The sequence below is a fragment of the Phalaenopsis equestris genome, unplaced genomic scaffold (assembly GCF_001263595.1).
Source record: "Phalaenopsis equestris unplaced genomic scaffold, ASM126359v1 Scaffold000002, whole genome shotgun sequence".
NCBI lineage: Eukaryota > Viridiplantae > Streptophyta > Magnoliopsida > Asparagales > Orchidaceae > Phalaenopsis > Phalaenopsis equestris.
In genome coordinates, this window is record NW_018164444.1 from 27,429,267 (window position 1) to 27,448,632 (window position 19,366).

Consider the following 19,366-nt stretch of genomic DNA (forward strand, 5'->3'; position numbering starts at 1 on the left):
AAGTTACGAGTCTAAACTTTAGGTTGAATTTTTTTCAAGCCATACAAAAATTAGCTCGAATTGGTTTGAGATCAGTTATTAATGCTAAAAAAATCAAAAATAAAGAGCTATGAGCCGATTTCGAGCTGCAATGACTCAAATCAACTCAATTTGAACCATCATGTTTTGATTTAGAGTTATAAATGCAAGGTATATATATTTTAGAATCCAGCTGAATTTGATTTTTATTATGAAAAGGGAAATAATTACTCTGTAAAAAACAGTGTTCATGCTTCATCTGACCATTTTTGTATGCAGCATCCATATTTGTGCATATTATATAAATATTAAAGGAAAAACTAAATCTTCAATGCAAAACCACAATGCTCATCTACTAACAGAAGGCAAATAGGTTTCTTTACCTTCCTTTGCCTTTATGTTGAGCATTAGCTGTGCAAATCGCAGAGCTTTAAGACATCTAATGAAGGAGCAAAGCAGACTGATTCTCACTCAGAGATCTGTAGGGAGGAGATCTAAAAGCTTCTTCAGAATTGTTCGTATTAGATAGAAGGCGAGCTCCACTGCTTTTTCTGCTGCTCAAAACTCCCAATCACAGCAGTCTGATTCATCTCACTCAAATATTTTGCATATTGACTGTAATATGCTTCGCTGTTTAGATTATCCAAAATATTCACAAAATTCCCCTTTTTCTCATCAACAAAAAGCTGACCATCCGTGGCCATGTTCCCTGTCATGACTCTCACTGGCTTTACTTGCATCTGTGAATCTAGATAAGGTTGAGAAGCCAAAAAAACTGCTCCCAGAATTTCCCCCAAAAAAATATCCTGTAAATAAGGAAGAATAAAATGTTAATTTAGTCCCTATAATCTTTCATTATAGGTTGAAATTGTATCAGCCCGAACTCTCATCCATTGAGATATTGGCCGCTTTAGGCCGAGTGGCATCACGGTTTTACTGCATTAGTGTAACTTCACAGGAGGTCACCCATCCTAGAAATGCCCGCATAAGAGCACGCTTATTTTTGGAGTTTCTGTCAAAAATGCAACCGTTACACTATTAGGCACCTCGATGTTTAAGAGTCCGGCTTCAATATAATCGAGGGGGTTCATAGAAATAGTTACAATGAGGACTATTTTAGCCTCCGTTAAAACATCCTGAGGACTAATTAAACACTTTTAGAAACTTCGGGAGTAAAATGACCCCATCTAAACAGTCAAGGGACTATTTTGACATTTTTCTCAATATGAATTAGACATATTAGCAAAGACAGTGAGGAAAATAAAAAAAAGGGGGCATTTACATACATACCACCAAATTCCTATGTAATTACATATCTTCCACCTAAAATTTACTTTTTTTTACATTTATACCACCAAAAAATTCATATCATATAAAAAAAACATTATTTTAACTTTTTAAAAGTGATATACAAGTTTTCATGCATAGATAAAGTGACACACATAAATGTAAGTTTAGGTGTTAGCCATTCAAAAACATAAGAATTAAGTGGTATGTATGTAAATCTTCCACAAAAAAGAAAACAAGCAAGACTGAATAAACAGAACTCAAATGCTCTGAATTACCATGTGGCTGTAAACTTTATGCTCTTGCTGTAATTTATGGAGCAGTGATAGCAAATGGTGGGAAAACTCAGATTCTGGAGTCTTTTCAGCAAGCTCTAAGATTGATAAAATCTTAGGAAAAGAGACTACTTGGCGCTGAGCATGGAGAGGGATGAGATTAATGTCCACATCGGATTCGAAAATCGTCTTTGATGCTAAGGGGTCAAGATACATGTTAAATTCTGCATATCTGTTAGATGGAACAGTGAAGAGGTTTCCTTCATCTCTGTAATTCCCAGCAATGTGGCCGCCAACAATATACAAGCTCTACATGAAAAACAGACAAAACATTGTATGAACTTCGTAATCATAAAAATACTTATGTATTTACAATATCTAACACCCAAACAAACTTTCATATTTACATGCATGACACTCAAATCTTTAATATCACATAAAAAGTACAACTTTTACGGCTTGTAAAAAGAAAAACACACCTTTTCATGTATAGGTTTATGACACCGAAGTTTTATAAATGTTAAAAAAAAAATCAAAGAGCATAGGAACTTGCCATGTTGAAAATGAGAGAAAAAAAAATCAACCTGAATCATTGAGGTGGCTTTCTCGTCAGAAAGAATAATGTTTGCTATGTTAGTTAAAGGGCCATTAGTCAAAATTGTTATCTTCTGACTTGGATTTACTTCCCTTGAAATGGACTGCCAAACTTCAAGAACTAATGGTTGCCTAAGTTCCGGGTGAGCAGTATTCCTTGGGGCACCATATTTTATGGAATCTTCTGCAGTGAATCTGTCCCAAAACATAAAGGCTCAAGTGCATTGAAATTTATAAATTTAGCTTCTTAATGCAAACAAAAGCAGTTGCGTAAAATTTGAAGATATTACAACACATCTCGCATGATTAAAAGACCAAAGAACTCTAGCTTAAGTAGCATTATAACAAACATTTTATGTCCTTTACTATAATTGGCCTTGCGCTTAGTTAGAAAAAGACAGTCTTCGGCAGTAAGTTGTGGTATTATGAACCATCAAATAGTGTAAAGAGAATACATTTTCTTAAGTATATCAGTTATCCCATAAAAACTGCTTAGCAAATACATTCAATAAAGAAAGATACCAAAATAGAAACAACTAAAAAGCAACAAAACTCCTTTCAAGAAAAAAAGAACTCCATTACCTTCTAGGACTTCTTGGCAGCAAACGTGCAAGTCCATAAAGTGTATCAGAGTCAATAAATCCACCGCTACCATATGGAATCGCCTGAACATATTTGCAACCAAGGGTTGGAGACTCCAAGGGAGTAAAATCTCCTAAGCCAACTGGTATATCATCGCGACCCATCATATGTAGCACATCATAGACGACATCTATCGTTGCACCATCTGCCCAACCATTGCTGCTAACTAATATTGCCTAGTAAAAAGTCATCAGATTAAACCTAATCAAAACCATGAAGAAACTAAACCAAATTCATATGTAATATGCACTCCTAAAGGTGAATAAGCAGTTTATTTTTACTCACACTAACTCATCTTTTTACTACCATATTTGCACCAAAGCTTATACCTTTTTTTTTTTCTTTACATTAGAGGCTTAACAAATCTTCACATTCTACATGAATTGGTTCCCAAATTGAGTGATTGGGTTTCCTCCAAAACCTGAATCAGCTCCCACATTTCTCTTTTCATTTGGCGGGGAATTAACAAATCTCCACTTACAGCTAGCGAAAAAGAGACGCCACCAAATCCAATTGACCTTGAGATAAAGATTCCAGCTGAGGTAACAATCACCACTCTAGAAGGTAGTGACTCTAAGGTAATGGGCAACCTAGCAAAGCATGAGATTATGGTGCCTCGAGCTAGCATCCTGTAGATGGTGAGAGGAACATCAACATGAATGACCTTGAATGTCTACAAGGGTTATGAGTTTGATGAGCCAATATTAGATACATGTCCACCACATATAAGCGAGATGCATATTTTTTAGATGTATAGACCCCTCCTGAATTGCCCCGATGGAGGGAGACCCAACATGTCAGAAATGAGGTAATTGTGTGTCATGTCGAGAATATTACATGGAGATATTCAGAGATTACTTTCAGGTCAGCATGGGACACCTTGTCAGATGTCCAGACGGGAGAGATGAACCCCAACTTTGTAGTGGGCCTGAGGAGCTTGATGGAGAAAAAAATTGACAATGGGATCGAGGTTCTATCTGCGGGGAAGAGGTCTCTCCTGGGGAGGTGCCAGTGAGAGTGGCGCAGTCAGAATTGAGTTCTTCTCACATACTTATTACCCAACCACCGCATGCTAAGCACCAGAAGTTTAAGGGCTCGAGAGTTGCATTGTGGGAACCCACCTCTATATGCAGCTACCACTCAGGATATGCCAAAAAATGATGGCTATCTATTCTATCAGAATGTATTGTGGAATAACTACATCGACATGATCGACCTACCAGAAGACTTATCGTCGTTCAATGAAGATCCGAAAGCTTCGACGAATGAGGTCGAAGCTCCCCCAATCCCGGGAGAATGACACAGGGGTTTTTCTCCAAAACCTTAATAGGTTTGGCCCAAACCAGTTCAGATGAGAGGGGGGCTGAACCGGCGCCCTCCTCCTTTTCATTTAGTGGGAAATTCCCCGCCCCCTTCTATTTTCATTTCTCGACTATCTATCTCTTTTTTATATGTGTGCTTGTTGTCTAGGTTTTCAATTTTAGGTTATTTTCTGATTTCATATTGTGAGGACAACCGCCGACGTTCTGTTTTCTCCCTCTGGGGCTGTATCTGATGGTTAGGGTGGTCCTCCGACTGCACCCCACTCGCCGGTGATGATTATCTATCACGACCTCCACATCCACCTCTACTCCTTGCAACCTGCTGGATTCCCCCACCAAGCTGCATCATCCAGCCGCTCCCTTCTTCTGCTGCCGTAACTCCCTCCTTTCCATAAAGCTTCCCACCTGTTACCGATCCTACCCCAGCCTCTAGACAACGAACACACTCATTTGGCTTGCACGCTGATATCCTTTCATTATATCTCTATTCTGGATGGTTTTTGATAACCTTTTATCTTATTTGGATAACTTGTTGTTGTTGGTTATCTTCTACTTGATTATTCTATTTCATGGACGATCGATAATGGCTTTTGGGGCTGCTTACGGATTTTGGCTTTGGATTTAGAATTCAACCTAACATTTTCATATTCTGGAAAGAATTCTGATCATATTCATCCTATTGGCATTTTTGAGAGCAATGATGAGATCTACAACATTAACTATGTGCTCAAACGGCGTATCTACAAGAATGTTGGTTCTTTCTCAATTTTGGCTAGTTTCTATGCTGAACAGTTATATTTTGGTCTTATATTTCGACCTGTCGTGCTCTAAACCTAATAAAACTTGGTATTGCCAGGACGGAGCTTTTCATTGAGGCCAATGTATTGTTTGAGCTATTTCCATTCCTCTCGATCCTCTTATATCTTCTTTTGGTGTATTTTATTTCTTTCATGTCTCTCTCTTTCTCTTAGGCTCATACGTGTCTTGACCCTTTCTTTTATTTTTAACAATAATTAAATTTTGCTGGAAGTGGCCCTCAATCTTCCCAGAAAAATAGAAAAAATACCCCAGCCCCAGCAGCCTTCCAAACTGCAGCCTTTTCTCCCGTCCCTACTGCCGTAATCCCACGTTTCCTTTCCAAAACCTGAAATGCAACCTGCGCTTTCTTTTCCCCAAACCACAGGTGACCGAGACAGCACATCTCCCCCTCTCCCGTGACAGCACCCCTTCCCAGCCGCCCAACACCTACAGTTGTCCTTCCAATACCTGCAACCCCCCAGCACCACTCCCCCCACAACAACAACCTGCCGTCCGCTGCCATACGCCACCCTCGTCTTCGCCCTAAGGTATCTCTTATATGTTTGGTGTTGTAATTTTTCCGATTGTCAAGAGTCTTGTTCGTAACCCTATTAAATTTCAGCAATAATATTTCAGTTTCCGTTGTGATTTGGGTTTTCTCCGGATAATATTTCAGAAAACTAGCATTAAATCTGGATAAAAACAAATCAAATTTTAAGTAATTAAGATTATCAGAGAGAAAGGTCTTCTAACAAAAAAGTTGTCAGATCACCTTGAGGTTTATTACTTCAACAGGTACTTTCAATAGAAAAATAAGAGCAAGGAAATCTCCCGCACTCATGTCCATGTCAAAAACTACAGGCTTGCCCAGCTTTCTGTTTTGAAAGTCTGGCTTGTAGAAAACCTCTTTGTAATACGGAAATTGTGTGGTGAAGTTGAACCGTCCTCGCTGCTGTGGAAGGTTTAAAACCTGCATTTTTATGAGGGAATAGTTAGTACAACCAGAAATAGAATCAAAATATGACAGGTGGTGACAATGGCATGGATAAAAACAGCTTCCATCCCCCTTTGTTTATCATGACCGAAAAAAAGCTTTTTAAATGCGAGTCCTAAAAAACATTTTTTTTCCCCAAAAGGTAGAACAAAATCAGAGTGGATTGTTTATCTAAGCATGCTATTGGTAATTATAAATATGTAGGTGAGTAGCTGTAGGTCTAATAATTTGACTTGAAGATAAAAAAATGGACCTATTTTGGCTCAAATCTAGTTCAAATAGAGCAAAATGAGCCAACCATAGCTCAGATTGAGATAAAATTGAATCCACAGCACTTACTTCCAAGAAACTTTTGAAGAATTCTAGACGAAGTGAACTGTTAGCTTTGCTGTTTGGTTTTGCGTATTTAGCAACATGTACAGAAACTGCTTCCGAACCATCTACTTCTTTGGTGTATCCATCCTGCGCCGCATCATATGGATTAAACAAGGATAAAAATTTTGGTTCTTCATGCTAAAAGGCTAAAATACCTCGCATCTCCCCTTTCCTTTCTTTTTCAGAAAGCAAAATGGATCACTAGGTCCCATCTGAACATGACCACTGTGCACCCCACCTTTCCTCAGTCTAAACTTTGGAATGTCACGACCATCAAAGAATGGATTTGAACCATCATTTATACCATAGGGTTTATTGGAAGTAATTACGGTTATGTTTAGATATTCGAGCTCAGCAAACTCATTTTGACCATTTGATTTGTGAGCGTTACGCATGTCCGACAAAGCTATGCCTGAAGTAAAGGAATCCCACATGCAATAACTCTGTATAAACATCAATATTATGGCTCTTGAATTATTAGCTCGGGTCTAATATAGTTTACATCAATGCAACTAAACCCAATCACTAAAAGAGGACAAAATCCGTACTTACTGGGTAAAACATATTATCAAACCAAGTATCACGAGCCATCTTCAAAGATTGGAAGCAATATTGTGCCTCATAAGTGGTCTGATGCTGAGAAAATGCCTTGAAGAACTGAGGATCTATAGGAATGGTGTTTGTCGCATCTAATGGGACGAGAGTAAGCGGAACCCCAGAATGAAAAACCTAAAATAACAAAAAAGATTAGCATCAGCTTATATTCTTTCCATGTAATACACAATCGTAGTTCAATCTAAAAGCAGACATACGCAAACAAAGAAAAAATTACTTCAAACACAAGTTGCTATAATGTTTATAACAAACATCAATAAACAAGAATTTCATAAGATTCCAAATATGATATTATTTGTGTGAAGATAAGATAATAACATACACAAATGAGGAAAGCGCCTAAATAGTCATCTGACTCTTTGTAGGGGTCATTTTTGTTTAAGAGTCTATAAAAGTGTCAATTTAATCTCCAAACTCCTTTATCGGGGGCTAAAGTCCCCTGAAAATAATAACATATAATAATGAGAAAAGTCAAAATAGTCATTTGACTCTTTGTACAGAGTGATTTTAACCTCAGAGGCTATAAAAGACTTAAAAATGTCAGTGTAGTCTTCAAACTCGTTTAATTGAAGCTAAAATAGTCTTCCCAGAGGACATTTTAGCCCAAAAATTTTGGAGACAAATTTGATATTTTTATAGGCTCTAGGATTAAAATGACACCAAATAAATAGACGGGATTATCTTGACACTTTAGGATCTAGTAAACTGGGTAATTATGAGGACAATATATTGTTAAAATGACACCATATAAAAGACTTAAGATTAGTTGCAATTGATAAAAGAACCCTTACAGAGTTTAGTTTTATAGTTGGGGCAAATATCTGTCATAGGTATGAATGAATCCCTTAGCAACCAGTCGAACCTTGTATTTGCTAGAGAACCATCAGAAATATACTTGATTGTAAATACTCATTTGTACCTGACAGTTGTTTTTCCTCTAGGTAGATCAACAAAATCTCACTTGTCAATTTTTAAAAAGCCTTCGTCTCCCTAAAAACAGTCTCTTTCCACCTAGGGATTTTTCGGATCACCCTGCACAGTATTAAGAATCTTCATACAAAACAATTGTGAGATAAAAGCATGAAAAGTGGGTGAGAGAGTTTCAAACGACATAAAATGGGACAATGATATTGGTGCAAGACTTTTCCCAATGAGAAGGCTAGACTCATTAGAATCGTGATTTGAACTAGGCTCAGATTTAGAGCTAGAAAACTTAGAACTCGAAGATGATGTGACCTGAATATGGGCTAAATGATTAGAAAGGACATTACCAGCCAGCTGTGCGGATTCTGAGGTGAAAGGATCTGTAGACCATTTCTTTTGAGTTGTCTCTGCCGCGAGAAGACAATACCATTGTTGAACTGTTTTTCATATTTCTTTTTTGTTATTAACATCACGAGATGACATTGTAGGAATTTAAATATCTAAAAGACTCGATGCGCTCTCTCCAGATCTATATTATTTAGGTTTTCAGGTTGAACAAACAAGATTAGGGAAATACTATTTTGGGAGTCTCATGTTTGAAGAAAATCTTGAAAATCAATAACAAATCTGTTTTGTTCTCTCTCTTGAAGATGAGGTAAGAAAAAATGTTGCAATTAGAAAAAGATAGCATGTGTTGTAACAAATTTTTATTAGAATCGAGATCAAAGTATTTATATCCCTTTTGGCTAGGAGCATAACCAACAAACACACATTTTTTAGCTTGAGGTTCAAATTTTCCTTGATGATGACTGTGAACGAAAATAATATACCCAAATATCATCAATGGTAGAGAAGATGAGAGCTGATTGTTTGGAAAACTTTTTTAAAAACATCAAAAAGTTTTTCAAAGTTTAAAACCTTATTTGTATTTTATTTATGAAAAATGTAGTTGTAAGGATAACTTCACCTGAAATATATTAAGACACTTGAAGGTAAATATCAATGCCCAAGATACCTCCAATAAGGACTTACTTTTCCTTCTAGCCATAACATTTTGTTCAGGAGTATCGACACAAGAGCTTTGATAAATTATTCTTTTTCGAAAAAAAATTGACCCAAATTATTATTGAAATACTTTCGACCATTATTTCACAATATTTGAATGATTTTTTAAAATTATTTGTACCATGGTGTAAAAATTTTTTAAAACTAATTTTTCTTTTACTAAATAAACCCCTTAACTTAGTGTGACCAACAATGAAAGTCATAAACCATCTTTTCCCAGAAAGTGTACGGTTTTTATAAGGACCCCAGATATCACTATGAATCAGAGTGAATGATATAATTTGTTTGTATATTTGTGGAGAAAATGAACCACAAAGATGCTTAACAAACTGACAAACTTCACATTGAAAAAATAAATAAATTTTTATTCCGAAATAATTTGAGAAATATGTATCCATGTACTGAAAACTATAATGAAATAACATATAATGTTACAACATAATTTTTTATTATTATTATTTTTAGAAATGGGAACAAAATTTAACTTGGTGATTTGACATTGGCTATTCGAGCCAAGTCCATCATCAAAGTAACAGTCCATATTTTTTCTTAACATAGTCAATAATCCTCCTCATGATTTATATTCTTGAAACTCATAACAAGAAGTTAGCTTGACATTGATGATCATCAGCAATGTTACTAGAGGACAATAAGTTACACAATATATTAGGAACATGGAGATATCGCGAAAGGTTAACGAGGAGGGTTTGACAGTTCCTATTCTGACAATTACCGAGAGGAAACCATTGATAATTTTGACAATTTTATTACTTACACAAGGTCTATAGGAGGAAAATACTTTAAAAAAATTAGTCATGACCAATTAAGCCGGAATCAATTATCCAAGAATGAGAAAATTATGAATAAAGTCTAATAAAGCTGTAGCAAAAAAGTTATCGTTTTGTACTAAGAAGCAAAATGGAGTCTGGAATAATTTTTAGAGATTGAAATAATTTGAGCAAGTGCTCTAATTACTCATCGATGAAAGGAACTGTATTCGAGTTAGCAAGTGGCACATGAGTTTCTTCAACATGGCTTAATAAGCTCGACCTTCACGGTTGGATTTTGAATTCTAATTTTTTGGTTTACCATGAAGCGTCTAACATGTCTCTTTCGTATTTCATGGATTTTTGCAATGCCCACATCATTGTTTATTACACCCTTTTTATCAAAATTAATTCTATTTGGCACAAGACTGAGTTTCTCTGTTCAAAGTTACAAGACAATTCAATATTGCACAACATAATTTTATTCTCGACTCTTCAAGTTTAACTTCAGAAAAAAAAAACTTCTTGAATTGAGGTTAGAGGTTTCCTACCAAAAATTCAATCTCAGACTTCATCTATACTCCGATTAAGGATGGCAAAGAACATGCACACAATCATTTTCCTCTCTCTTTTTGTGGTGAGCATAACATTCAAATTTTCTTAAATATCATCATAACATTGATCAAACTCCTGCAATAATGTTACCAACTCAGTGTAATACGTAGTAACATCACGATAATTTTGTTTGGATTTCCAAAGTTGAACTTTCAACTAAAAAGTTTGTATTGAATTCTCCAAATCTGAATAGAGATCTCGAAAGGCCTCTCAAATATCTCGAGCAATTGGAAGGAATATATGAGGTTTACCTGTGATAGGTTCCATTGAGTTGATGAGTCATGCCATCACCAAATAATTTTCGAACTGCCATTTTTTAAGATTCAGATCGCTAGCAATTCGTTTTGAAAATTTTCCAATTAAATAACCAATTTTGCCTCTCGTTGATCGCCTATATTATAGATTGAACCAACTCAAGCAAGTTGTGTCTATTAAGTTTTATAACTTTGCAATAAGTTGGCAAATTTAGAAAAAAATATTCAACCAAGACAGCCATGAGAGGAGTTGTAGGGTGAAGTGAGGAGGTTTCAAAATTATTAGAATAGATCAATATGATAGAATTTGTTGAACTCTCATCATCATTGTTGATTTGTACAACATCCTTAGAATCTGACAAGAGTAGCACAACTTTAGTTGTTGCATCAAGAAAAAAAAAGCACGCCCTAGTTTAGATACAGGCTCGGCCCGCACAGTTTTGACCCTGCTTGAGGAAAGACAAAGAACTCCACCAAATCAGGTGACATCAATTCTTTGAACATCACAATCCAATCATGACCTACCCAGTTGGCTCTAATCATGCCATATCACGAGGGCTTTCAGAATGTCGTGATCCAGTCGTTGCCTTCCCATCTAGTTCTAATCTCGACTGTATCGAGAGGGGTCTCTGAACGTTGTGATCCAGTCATTGCCTTACCAGCTAGCTCTAATCGTGACTATCTCATCAGGGGTCGGTCATATAGACGATGGTATTGGGCGAATCCAAGAGGGGCAAGAGCAAAACGACAGCCTGCGAACGATCAAAGGAATTAGATTGCAGTTTCAAAGGCCAAAGTCGGCTCATATACCATGTAGGTTTTGGGAGGGAAGAATAATTATTCCTTTTCAATTTCATAAAAAACGATTACAAGACAAACAGACAGGGATGACTTCCACATTAGAAAAATAAAAATATCAGCTATAACTCCTATGATAAAAGAATGAAACAAGAATTATGACATACCAACAATCTAAATTTTAAAAATAGAAAATACTACTAATAAAAGATACTTAAAAAGAAAATCTTCCTAAGAATCCAACAATACCTGATATGCTGCAAATGGATCTGCAAATATATTAAACTCCGCATATGGATTGCTAGCATATGCAGTAAACAGGTTGCCGACATTGCCACACTGTTGAGGCTTGCAGGAGGTACTGAAATTCTTGGGGCAACAACCTGTAGGATTTTTCGACCTTACTCCGCCACCCATAATATATATATGTTCAATATTTTTCTTCAAGTGTGGATTGGACATTAGAAACAACGCAAAATTTGTATGTGAGCCGATCAAAAAAACAGTAGTAGGCCCAGCAGAAATTGTGTCAATGATCACTTGTTGTGCTGTAGGTTGAGTGAGAGGGTTATATTTCCTGTCACCCTGTATTTATACAAATGCAAGCTAGATATAAAATGTATAGTATAAAATGAGATTCAATAATTCTTATTTGATATTTTGATATTATTATTAAAAGTTCCTGTTAATTATGAAAATAATAATGATCATGTCGACGAGGATAAAAACGACAATACATTTTACCTGAAATAGCATATCAGTTAAAACTACATAAGAAAAAAAAAGTTCTCATAATTTGGGACCATGCAAGATCATTCCTTTCATTCAATATGAATGTAGGATGAGGTTTTGATACTAAAAAATTAAAGATTGAGATTGCTTTGGTCCAAAAACATTGGTTGGTCAATAGGTCTCTAACAACATAAATAGAAAGAAAGAGATTATTAAAATTCTCGTGCGTTGCATTAAGAATCTTACATCCTATTATACGCTATACTAAATAATTCCTCTTTGGGAAACAACTAACTAAACAACAATTACTTCAAATTTTCACTATGGCACATTATACAAAATATTAGCAAAAGTTTCTAGAGATGAACCTATGAAATATGAAAGGGAATTGCTCAGATTTCAGAATGTAGTCTACGAGAATGTAAAAAAATCAGTAGGTCATAAAAATGCATATCTATGCTCAAACCTGAGGGAGAAAACTCCTACGTATTCCAAAATTAGTGTCCGAATGTAATCTTCCTCCAACACCTATCGGTATAGCTTGTCGATAACGGCAGTAGCCTACTGTTGTTAGGCCCTGAAACAATAAAATTCAGAACTTATTATTCTCAATTAGGAAACTATAATATTCAAGTTTTTAACTACAAAGAGAAAAATATACAGAAGAAATAAAAAAAAAGTTGGCATGTCAATTTAGAAAAACTAAGCAAGGTTCCTTTACCTGCTCAATTAAAGGTAGAAATCCACCCACATTGGACAGTATGGTACCCTCATCAGATACCCCGCCATCACCACCAACTCCAACCGACACATCATCCCGATCCATCATAAAAAGAATGTCGTATATATGATTCACGGCATGCCCCGCATCACTCCATGCATTTGCACTAATAGTTACAGCCTAAACTAAAGCAAGAAATCATTAATGAAAATAACTAACAGGCACATTTCATGAAGAGCTTGAATATTCAGAACTCAAATAATTGATTAGGAAACTAAGCTCATGCAAGCAGCTAAGAATATAAGGCATTCAAACCAAGCAAGGAGCAATTTGTTAGCTATTACCAGTTCTAAAAAAAGAAAATTAGATTAAGAGAGGATAAGAAAGAATTAAAAATAAATATATTGCCTAAGAACGAAAAATAAGCATTCGTTGGAAGAAAAGATCAACCCAAGGACATTAGATGAATTAGCATTGAATTTTGGAATAAATTAAAAGTGATAGAAATGCTTGATAGGCCAACTCCGATCAAGCAAGGGCATCCGGAGTAATTACAAAAATAGAAATTTCATTTTAATATTTTAAGTTGTATTTGCATCAACCTTGCAAAAATTTGTTACTCTAAAAACATCACTAACTGAAAGGGGAATTTATATGCATACCACTGAATTTATGGACACTTTCATATCTAACACCTAAAGTACTTGTATTCATTTAAATAACGTTTACATCTCTAAATGACATAAAAAATATCACTAGGATCATTTATCTCAAATGAAATATATATGTTCATTCTTATGTTTTAATGTTATTCAGACTTAAGATGTTATGGTTGTAAATGGCCAAATATGTCCACTATTTCATTATTTGGAGAAATAAGTTCAAAAGTTTATTTCGAACTGAGAAGTTTTATACATGGTCTACACATTTGTTGTTCGCTACAAATAAATTGATCCAAAGTGATTCGCATTGAAACATTTGTTCAAACTTGGTTCAAACCTCTTTCAAAATTGTGATTCAGACAATAAGAACTTCGTTATAATCTTTTAATTTAAATCAATTCACTTATATTGAATTACATCATTTTCCCTCTTTAAAGGTAGTTTCTTTTTCTTTACACAACCATTTATCTGGCTTCACCAATCATAACAGCATGATAATGTTATTTATTTCAACGGAAACTACTTGTATGTTTTTATTTCTAACCTAATGTGTATTTTTAGCATACATGCATACTGCGGTATAAAACTATATGCATAAATTGAAACACTCAACACACCAATTCCGAGTTGCGAATAATGCTAGTTCTTGCAATTGACCCATCACATCAAGTTTTTTTATGCGGATATCCTCTCATGCAAATTAAGATTATCATTAATATCACAATTAAGGATAGATGTCCGAAGTAGCTAATAAAATAGAAAATCAAATTTTGAGCTTTATTCAAAAGCTTCCCCAATGCTTTTTCAATTTTCTTAGTCAAAATAATTTTTATATCATAATGAGTTTATAAAATAATTACCGTTGTATTGTGTCTCAAATACTCTAATAATATAATCAAAAGATAGTAGCATGCACACTTGGTAATATTGCTGAAGCTCTTTGAATATTCGTTGTCATTAAATTGCATCGACCCCACCTCTTAAGGCCAACTCCGTTCATTGGATAGACAACAACTGTTGCGTTGTTCACCCATATTTTATCGAACACAAATAAACTTAATTCTTCTATAAGCTTTGAAAGCCGAAAGATAATACTCATGACAATATTTGTTTTAAACTAAGTGACATTGGATGCAAATGAATAGAAGCTTCATTATCTACATTTAAAAATAGTGCAAAAAAATATTGATAATATTGTTTTGTTTGTGAGAGAAATATACAACACTTTCTACTAAATTTATTGACTCTCACACTAATCATGAAATATATCAACATTTTTTTTACTCAACAACTACAAAGAGTATTTGATGAATCTAAACATTAAACCTATTAAGTCTTGCAACATTGCAACATCCAAAATATATTCATAATATGTAAAACAAAATACTCTATCCACAAGTAATACTACATACACTTTTGACACATGGAATACAAAGACCAAAAAATAAAAAATAAACATACTTGAAATGTCATCAAATGTCAGAATGAAGATCAATAATTACGTATAGAATAATTCTATTTATCATAATCAAATATAACAGTAATTACATAAAGGATTTTTCGGGGGTTCCTCTTACATAAGTGATAGCTTATTCACTGCACCATCACGCCTTCTCATAAGACAAATGAACATTGAAGTCCCTCGTCACATCTATTTTAACCATCTCTTGCTTCGAATTATGATTTGATCCAAAAATTTCTCTTTGATTATACGTTAAATAGGCTATGGTTGACGTCCTTGATGGCCTTTCTATTTAATATCCAAAATGCAAGTGTAACAATCATGACTCTTAATCTAAAATATTATAAATTTTATCAACTTTGCAGCTTGCAAGCACAATGAATATTGCTTAAAAGTATAATGAGTATAATAAACTTCTTTACCTTTTTTAAATTTTGAAAAAAGCTTTTTTTTTATTATATACAGAGATAACTTCCTCTTTTAATCATCATTTCTCCTAAAAAATTGTTCAATTTTTAAATGAATTTAAGACAAACTTGAACATAAGATCATTATATCAACGACCATTGAATTGAAGTTACATTCAAGAACTCACCTAAGTATGATAGGAGTTACAATATGCTTTTAATAGCTTGAGTTGCTCTCAACCCAAAAATTAAAAAAGAATAAAGGACCTCACTCATTTATTAATTTCAGATATATCACAAAATGCTAAAGTAGATACTATTTCCACCATCATCTGCATCCTATATGACTCACGCATCATCTACTATTTCCAATATGACTAAGGCATCATCTACTTTTTCATGTTGTGTGTCCATAACATCATATATATGAAAGATGATGAACTGAATAACCTAACATCATCCTAATTTACATAATAAATCTTAGTTAAAATTCCTCTGGGAGCAATAGACATAGATATTGTTAATCGATATTCAATTAATATAAATATCTAACTCAAGAAGAAAGCAAAACCATAATGTGTTAATATCTCTAACGAAAAAATTGATATTATGAACTGTGCTCTAGAAAAATAATAATCACCCTATCACACTACATCAGTTTTTTTAGTCAATATAACTTTAAAAATAGGATCTATGGGAACTTTGAAGAAATGTTTTTTTGAATCATTAAACATTTACTTTGTTTTCTAGTAAATCTCAAAACAACCTGACTATGTTCATTCTATTTTCATCCATAAAGCGCAAAAATATTGATGCTTGATTCACTATTAAGAAATAAAAAGATTTAAATACATACCATTCAATTCCTAGGTATTTACAATTTATCACCTAAACTTCAATTATACATATTTACACCCAAAAATAGCCTGCACAAATCTCTACACAATCAGACGGTCCAGATCGAAAGAAATAAATCAAAGAATATTCTTTTAAGGAAAAGCTACAAGTATTTATAAAACCAGTTGGCTGAAGAACCTTTCAGCCGACCTGCAACCAACTAACCGAAAGACTGGCGACCAACCAAGGGACCACTTAGGCTAACCAAAAGTAAACATTCATCCCAATGACCGTAGAAAAGGTCTGCTACTCCCAGCAATCTCACAAGTATCAAAGTTAAACTCTCTCAACACTTCCCCCAAAGATCACCAATGAACAAGCAAAGGCAACCGACCATACTAGAGCTTACTGGCCATACTATGGTCGATCAGCTACCACTCCCTAAGCTGACTGGATTCCTAGAGCGAAGACCGACAAGTATTTATACAGAAGTAACCGACCGAGACTATCGCGTTTGATAGACCCAAGGACATTCCGCCCATAAGGTCCAAGAACATTAAATAACCCCCAAGTCAGTTACAAATATATGAAAAGACGCAATAAAAAACAATAATGTCTTGTAACCCCTATTAAAACTAGGATAGATATGTAATTTTTCACTTTCTGATCTTCTACCCTCTATAAATAGGGGTCCATAATAGGTAAAAGAGGTTTTTGGCTCTTCTCTCTATACCCATTCTCTTTAAGGAGATCTCTCCCCTTCTTTCTTGTAGTCATTCAGTTACAATATATAAAATAGGTCACAAAGCCCAGGAATATCCCTGTCTGCCCCAACGGAGCAAGTCTATGTGTGTTCTTTTATTTCTTCATCTTTCTCTCTCCACTTCTCCCTCGAGGTCCCTAATGCTCCTATCCATGGGAATGCCTCACATGACAAATTTGGATTCAACAACACACACACACAAATATGAATATATAAATAAATATGTCATCTTAATTATGCATAGATAGGCATATTTCATTTTTTTTTAAGTTGAATAGTGATTTTTTATGTGATACAAAAAAAATTTGGGTGTCATAAATAAAGAAAAAAGTCAATTTTCAGTGTTAGATATGTAAATGGATAGAAATTGGGTGGTACGTATGCGGATGCCCCTAGAAAATAACTGGCGATAATATGAGCACATTGTTCAAAATGTCATGTTTGAATTAAATTTGAGCTTTTTTTGAATTTTGTTTAATTAGGCCAGGTTCAAACACTTGTTCAAACAAGGTCAAAAATGATTCAAACACGCTTCAAACAAATCATCTACTGTTATTTTGACCATCAATTATTTAACTAAGGTAAAATGACACTTTTGTAATGTGATACCGCTCACATATCACATCTCACCTACCTTCCACCTACCTTCCACCTACCACTCTCTTGCTTTTATAAATAGAGAGGGTGCGAGGCTTAGGAGAGCAAGGGAAGAGATCTTAAGCAACCACAAAAGAGGAGAGAATAGCTAGAGAGCTAGAGAGGAGGAGAGCATCTTGAGGCCTTGTATCAAGGTGTCGCTTAAGAGGGAGGTCATAGAAGGAAGATGAGGGCTCGTTTCTATGTATAAGCTATGTATTCTCCATTTCTTTTGCCTTAGTGAACCCCTCCCATGGGCGTAGATCCAGTTGGATCGAACCACATAAACGATCTGTGTTTGCTTGTTTTCTTTGTGTTTCATTTCTATGCTAGGAAGTACATATCTCACAACAATTGACGCCGTCTGTGAGAAGATTCATACTTCTTGGCTAGAGGTATCCGCCTAAAGGTGTTCGTGGCCAGCGACAAAGAAGAGGAGTTCGGCATTCACGAACAGAGGAGCAAGCGGATCGCGTCACAGGCAGCCGGATCGCGACAGATTCAGTGAGCTGTGGAAGCTTTGATCGACTGGATTCGCACCGCAGGTTGTTCGGTTTGGCGAGACGGAGGAGGAACAGTCCACGAGCAAGGGCTGAAAATTTGCGACAAGGCTGCCACCAGAGGATTTTGGAGCAGGAGTTCGGTCTTGCGGGCCAGAGGGAAGAGGCGGAGATCGCGCAGAGAAGGGTTCGGGGAGTTCACTGTTCGGGAGTTCGCGAAGCAGGAGGACAGCAGGGAAGCAGGAGGACCTGAGCAGTTTGGCGAGGCGTGACGGCTCTGGAGAGGCAGTTATTCTCGTGCGAGAGGCAGAGGAGGAATTCCAGATTTGTTCCGCTGAATGCAGAGAAGGGCCTGCTGGAAGGAGGCGCGAGCACAGAACACGAAGTTTTCTCCGGTGAACAGGTGTGATCTCTGCCAGAAGGGATCAGAGTTCTCCGTTCGGTTGGCGAAGGCAGTGGAGTTCACGGGGAAAAGGTAAGAAATTTGATGAGAATTTCTTGGACATCAAGGCGTTAAAAGAAAGGTTTAGGCTGAAAACTTTTGGGTTTAGGCTGAAAACTTTTGGCTGAAAACTTTTGGTTGCTATACAATAATACAACATTTTGGTGATTTCAGTCTAGTTCTTGGAAGGGCAGCTTGTAGAATTCATTGGAAGAAGTCCTAGCCACAATAATGAGTTCCGTCAAATTCGACATTGAGAAATTCAACGGGAAGAATGACTTCGGCCTATGGTTGAAGAAGTCTTGCAAGGGTAGGCGGCATTGCCAGCCGACATGACCAAGAAGGAGAAGATCGGCATACTGGACAAGGCCCACAGTTTGATAATCCTGAGCTTGGGCGACAAAGTTCTGAGGGAGGTGTCGAGGGAGACAACGGCTCAAGTACTTTGGGCCAAACTCGAGGTACTCTACCTGACAAAGTCTCTGGCTAATAGACTTTTTCTGAAGCTGCGCCTATACTCCTTCAAAATGCATGAAAACAAATCCGTTTCAGAGCAGATCGACGAGTTCAACAAAATCATCGACGACCTCGAGAACATCAACGTCAAGATGGACGATGAGGACAAGACACTGATGTTGCTAAACTCTATTCCTAAGAGTTACAAGCATTTCAAAAATGTGATGCTCTATGGAATGGTGCAGACTATTACTCTGGAAGAGGTTCAATCTCAGATTAGAGCCAAAGAACTTCAGAAGAAGCGTGACAGAGACAAGGAAGTCAGCGGAGACAGTCTTATTGTAGTCTTATTGTCAGAGGAAGATCATTCAAGAAATGGTCAGTACAGATCAAGGTCAAGCAAGG

General features: G+C 35.9%; 1 protein-coding gene across 1 annotated transcript in view; it reads right to left on the reverse strand.

Moving 5' to 3' along the window:
- Window positions 1-216: 216 nt before the first annotated feature.
- Window positions 217-19,366, reverse strand: part of LOC110024767 — a 27,747-nt gene continuing 8,597 nt past the window's right edge. The window contains exons 2-12 of the mRNA XM_020724958.1: window positions 12,797-12,976; window positions 12,542-12,652; window positions 11,593-11,928; window positions 6,858-7,034; window positions 6,461-6,748; window positions 6,270-6,392; window positions 5,709-5,906; window positions 2,757-2,992; window positions 2,165-2,369; window positions 1,584-1,889; window positions 217-824 (exon numbers count right to left, since the gene is read on the reverse strand). Of these exons, the coding sequence (XP_020580617.1) occupies window positions 540-824; window positions 1,584-1,889; window positions 2,165-2,369; window positions 2,757-2,992; window positions 5,709-5,906; window positions 6,270-6,392; window positions 6,461-6,748; window positions 6,858-7,034; window positions 11,593-11,928; window positions 12,542-12,652; window positions 12,797-12,976 (2,445 nt within the window). The 3' untranslated portion in view covers window positions 217-539. The remainder of the gene's footprint in view (window positions 825-1,583; window positions 1,890-2,164; window positions 2,370-2,756; window positions 2,993-5,708; window positions 5,907-6,269; window positions 6,393-6,460; window positions 6,749-6,857; window positions 7,035-11,592; window positions 11,929-12,541; window positions 12,653-12,796; window positions 12,977-19,366) is intronic.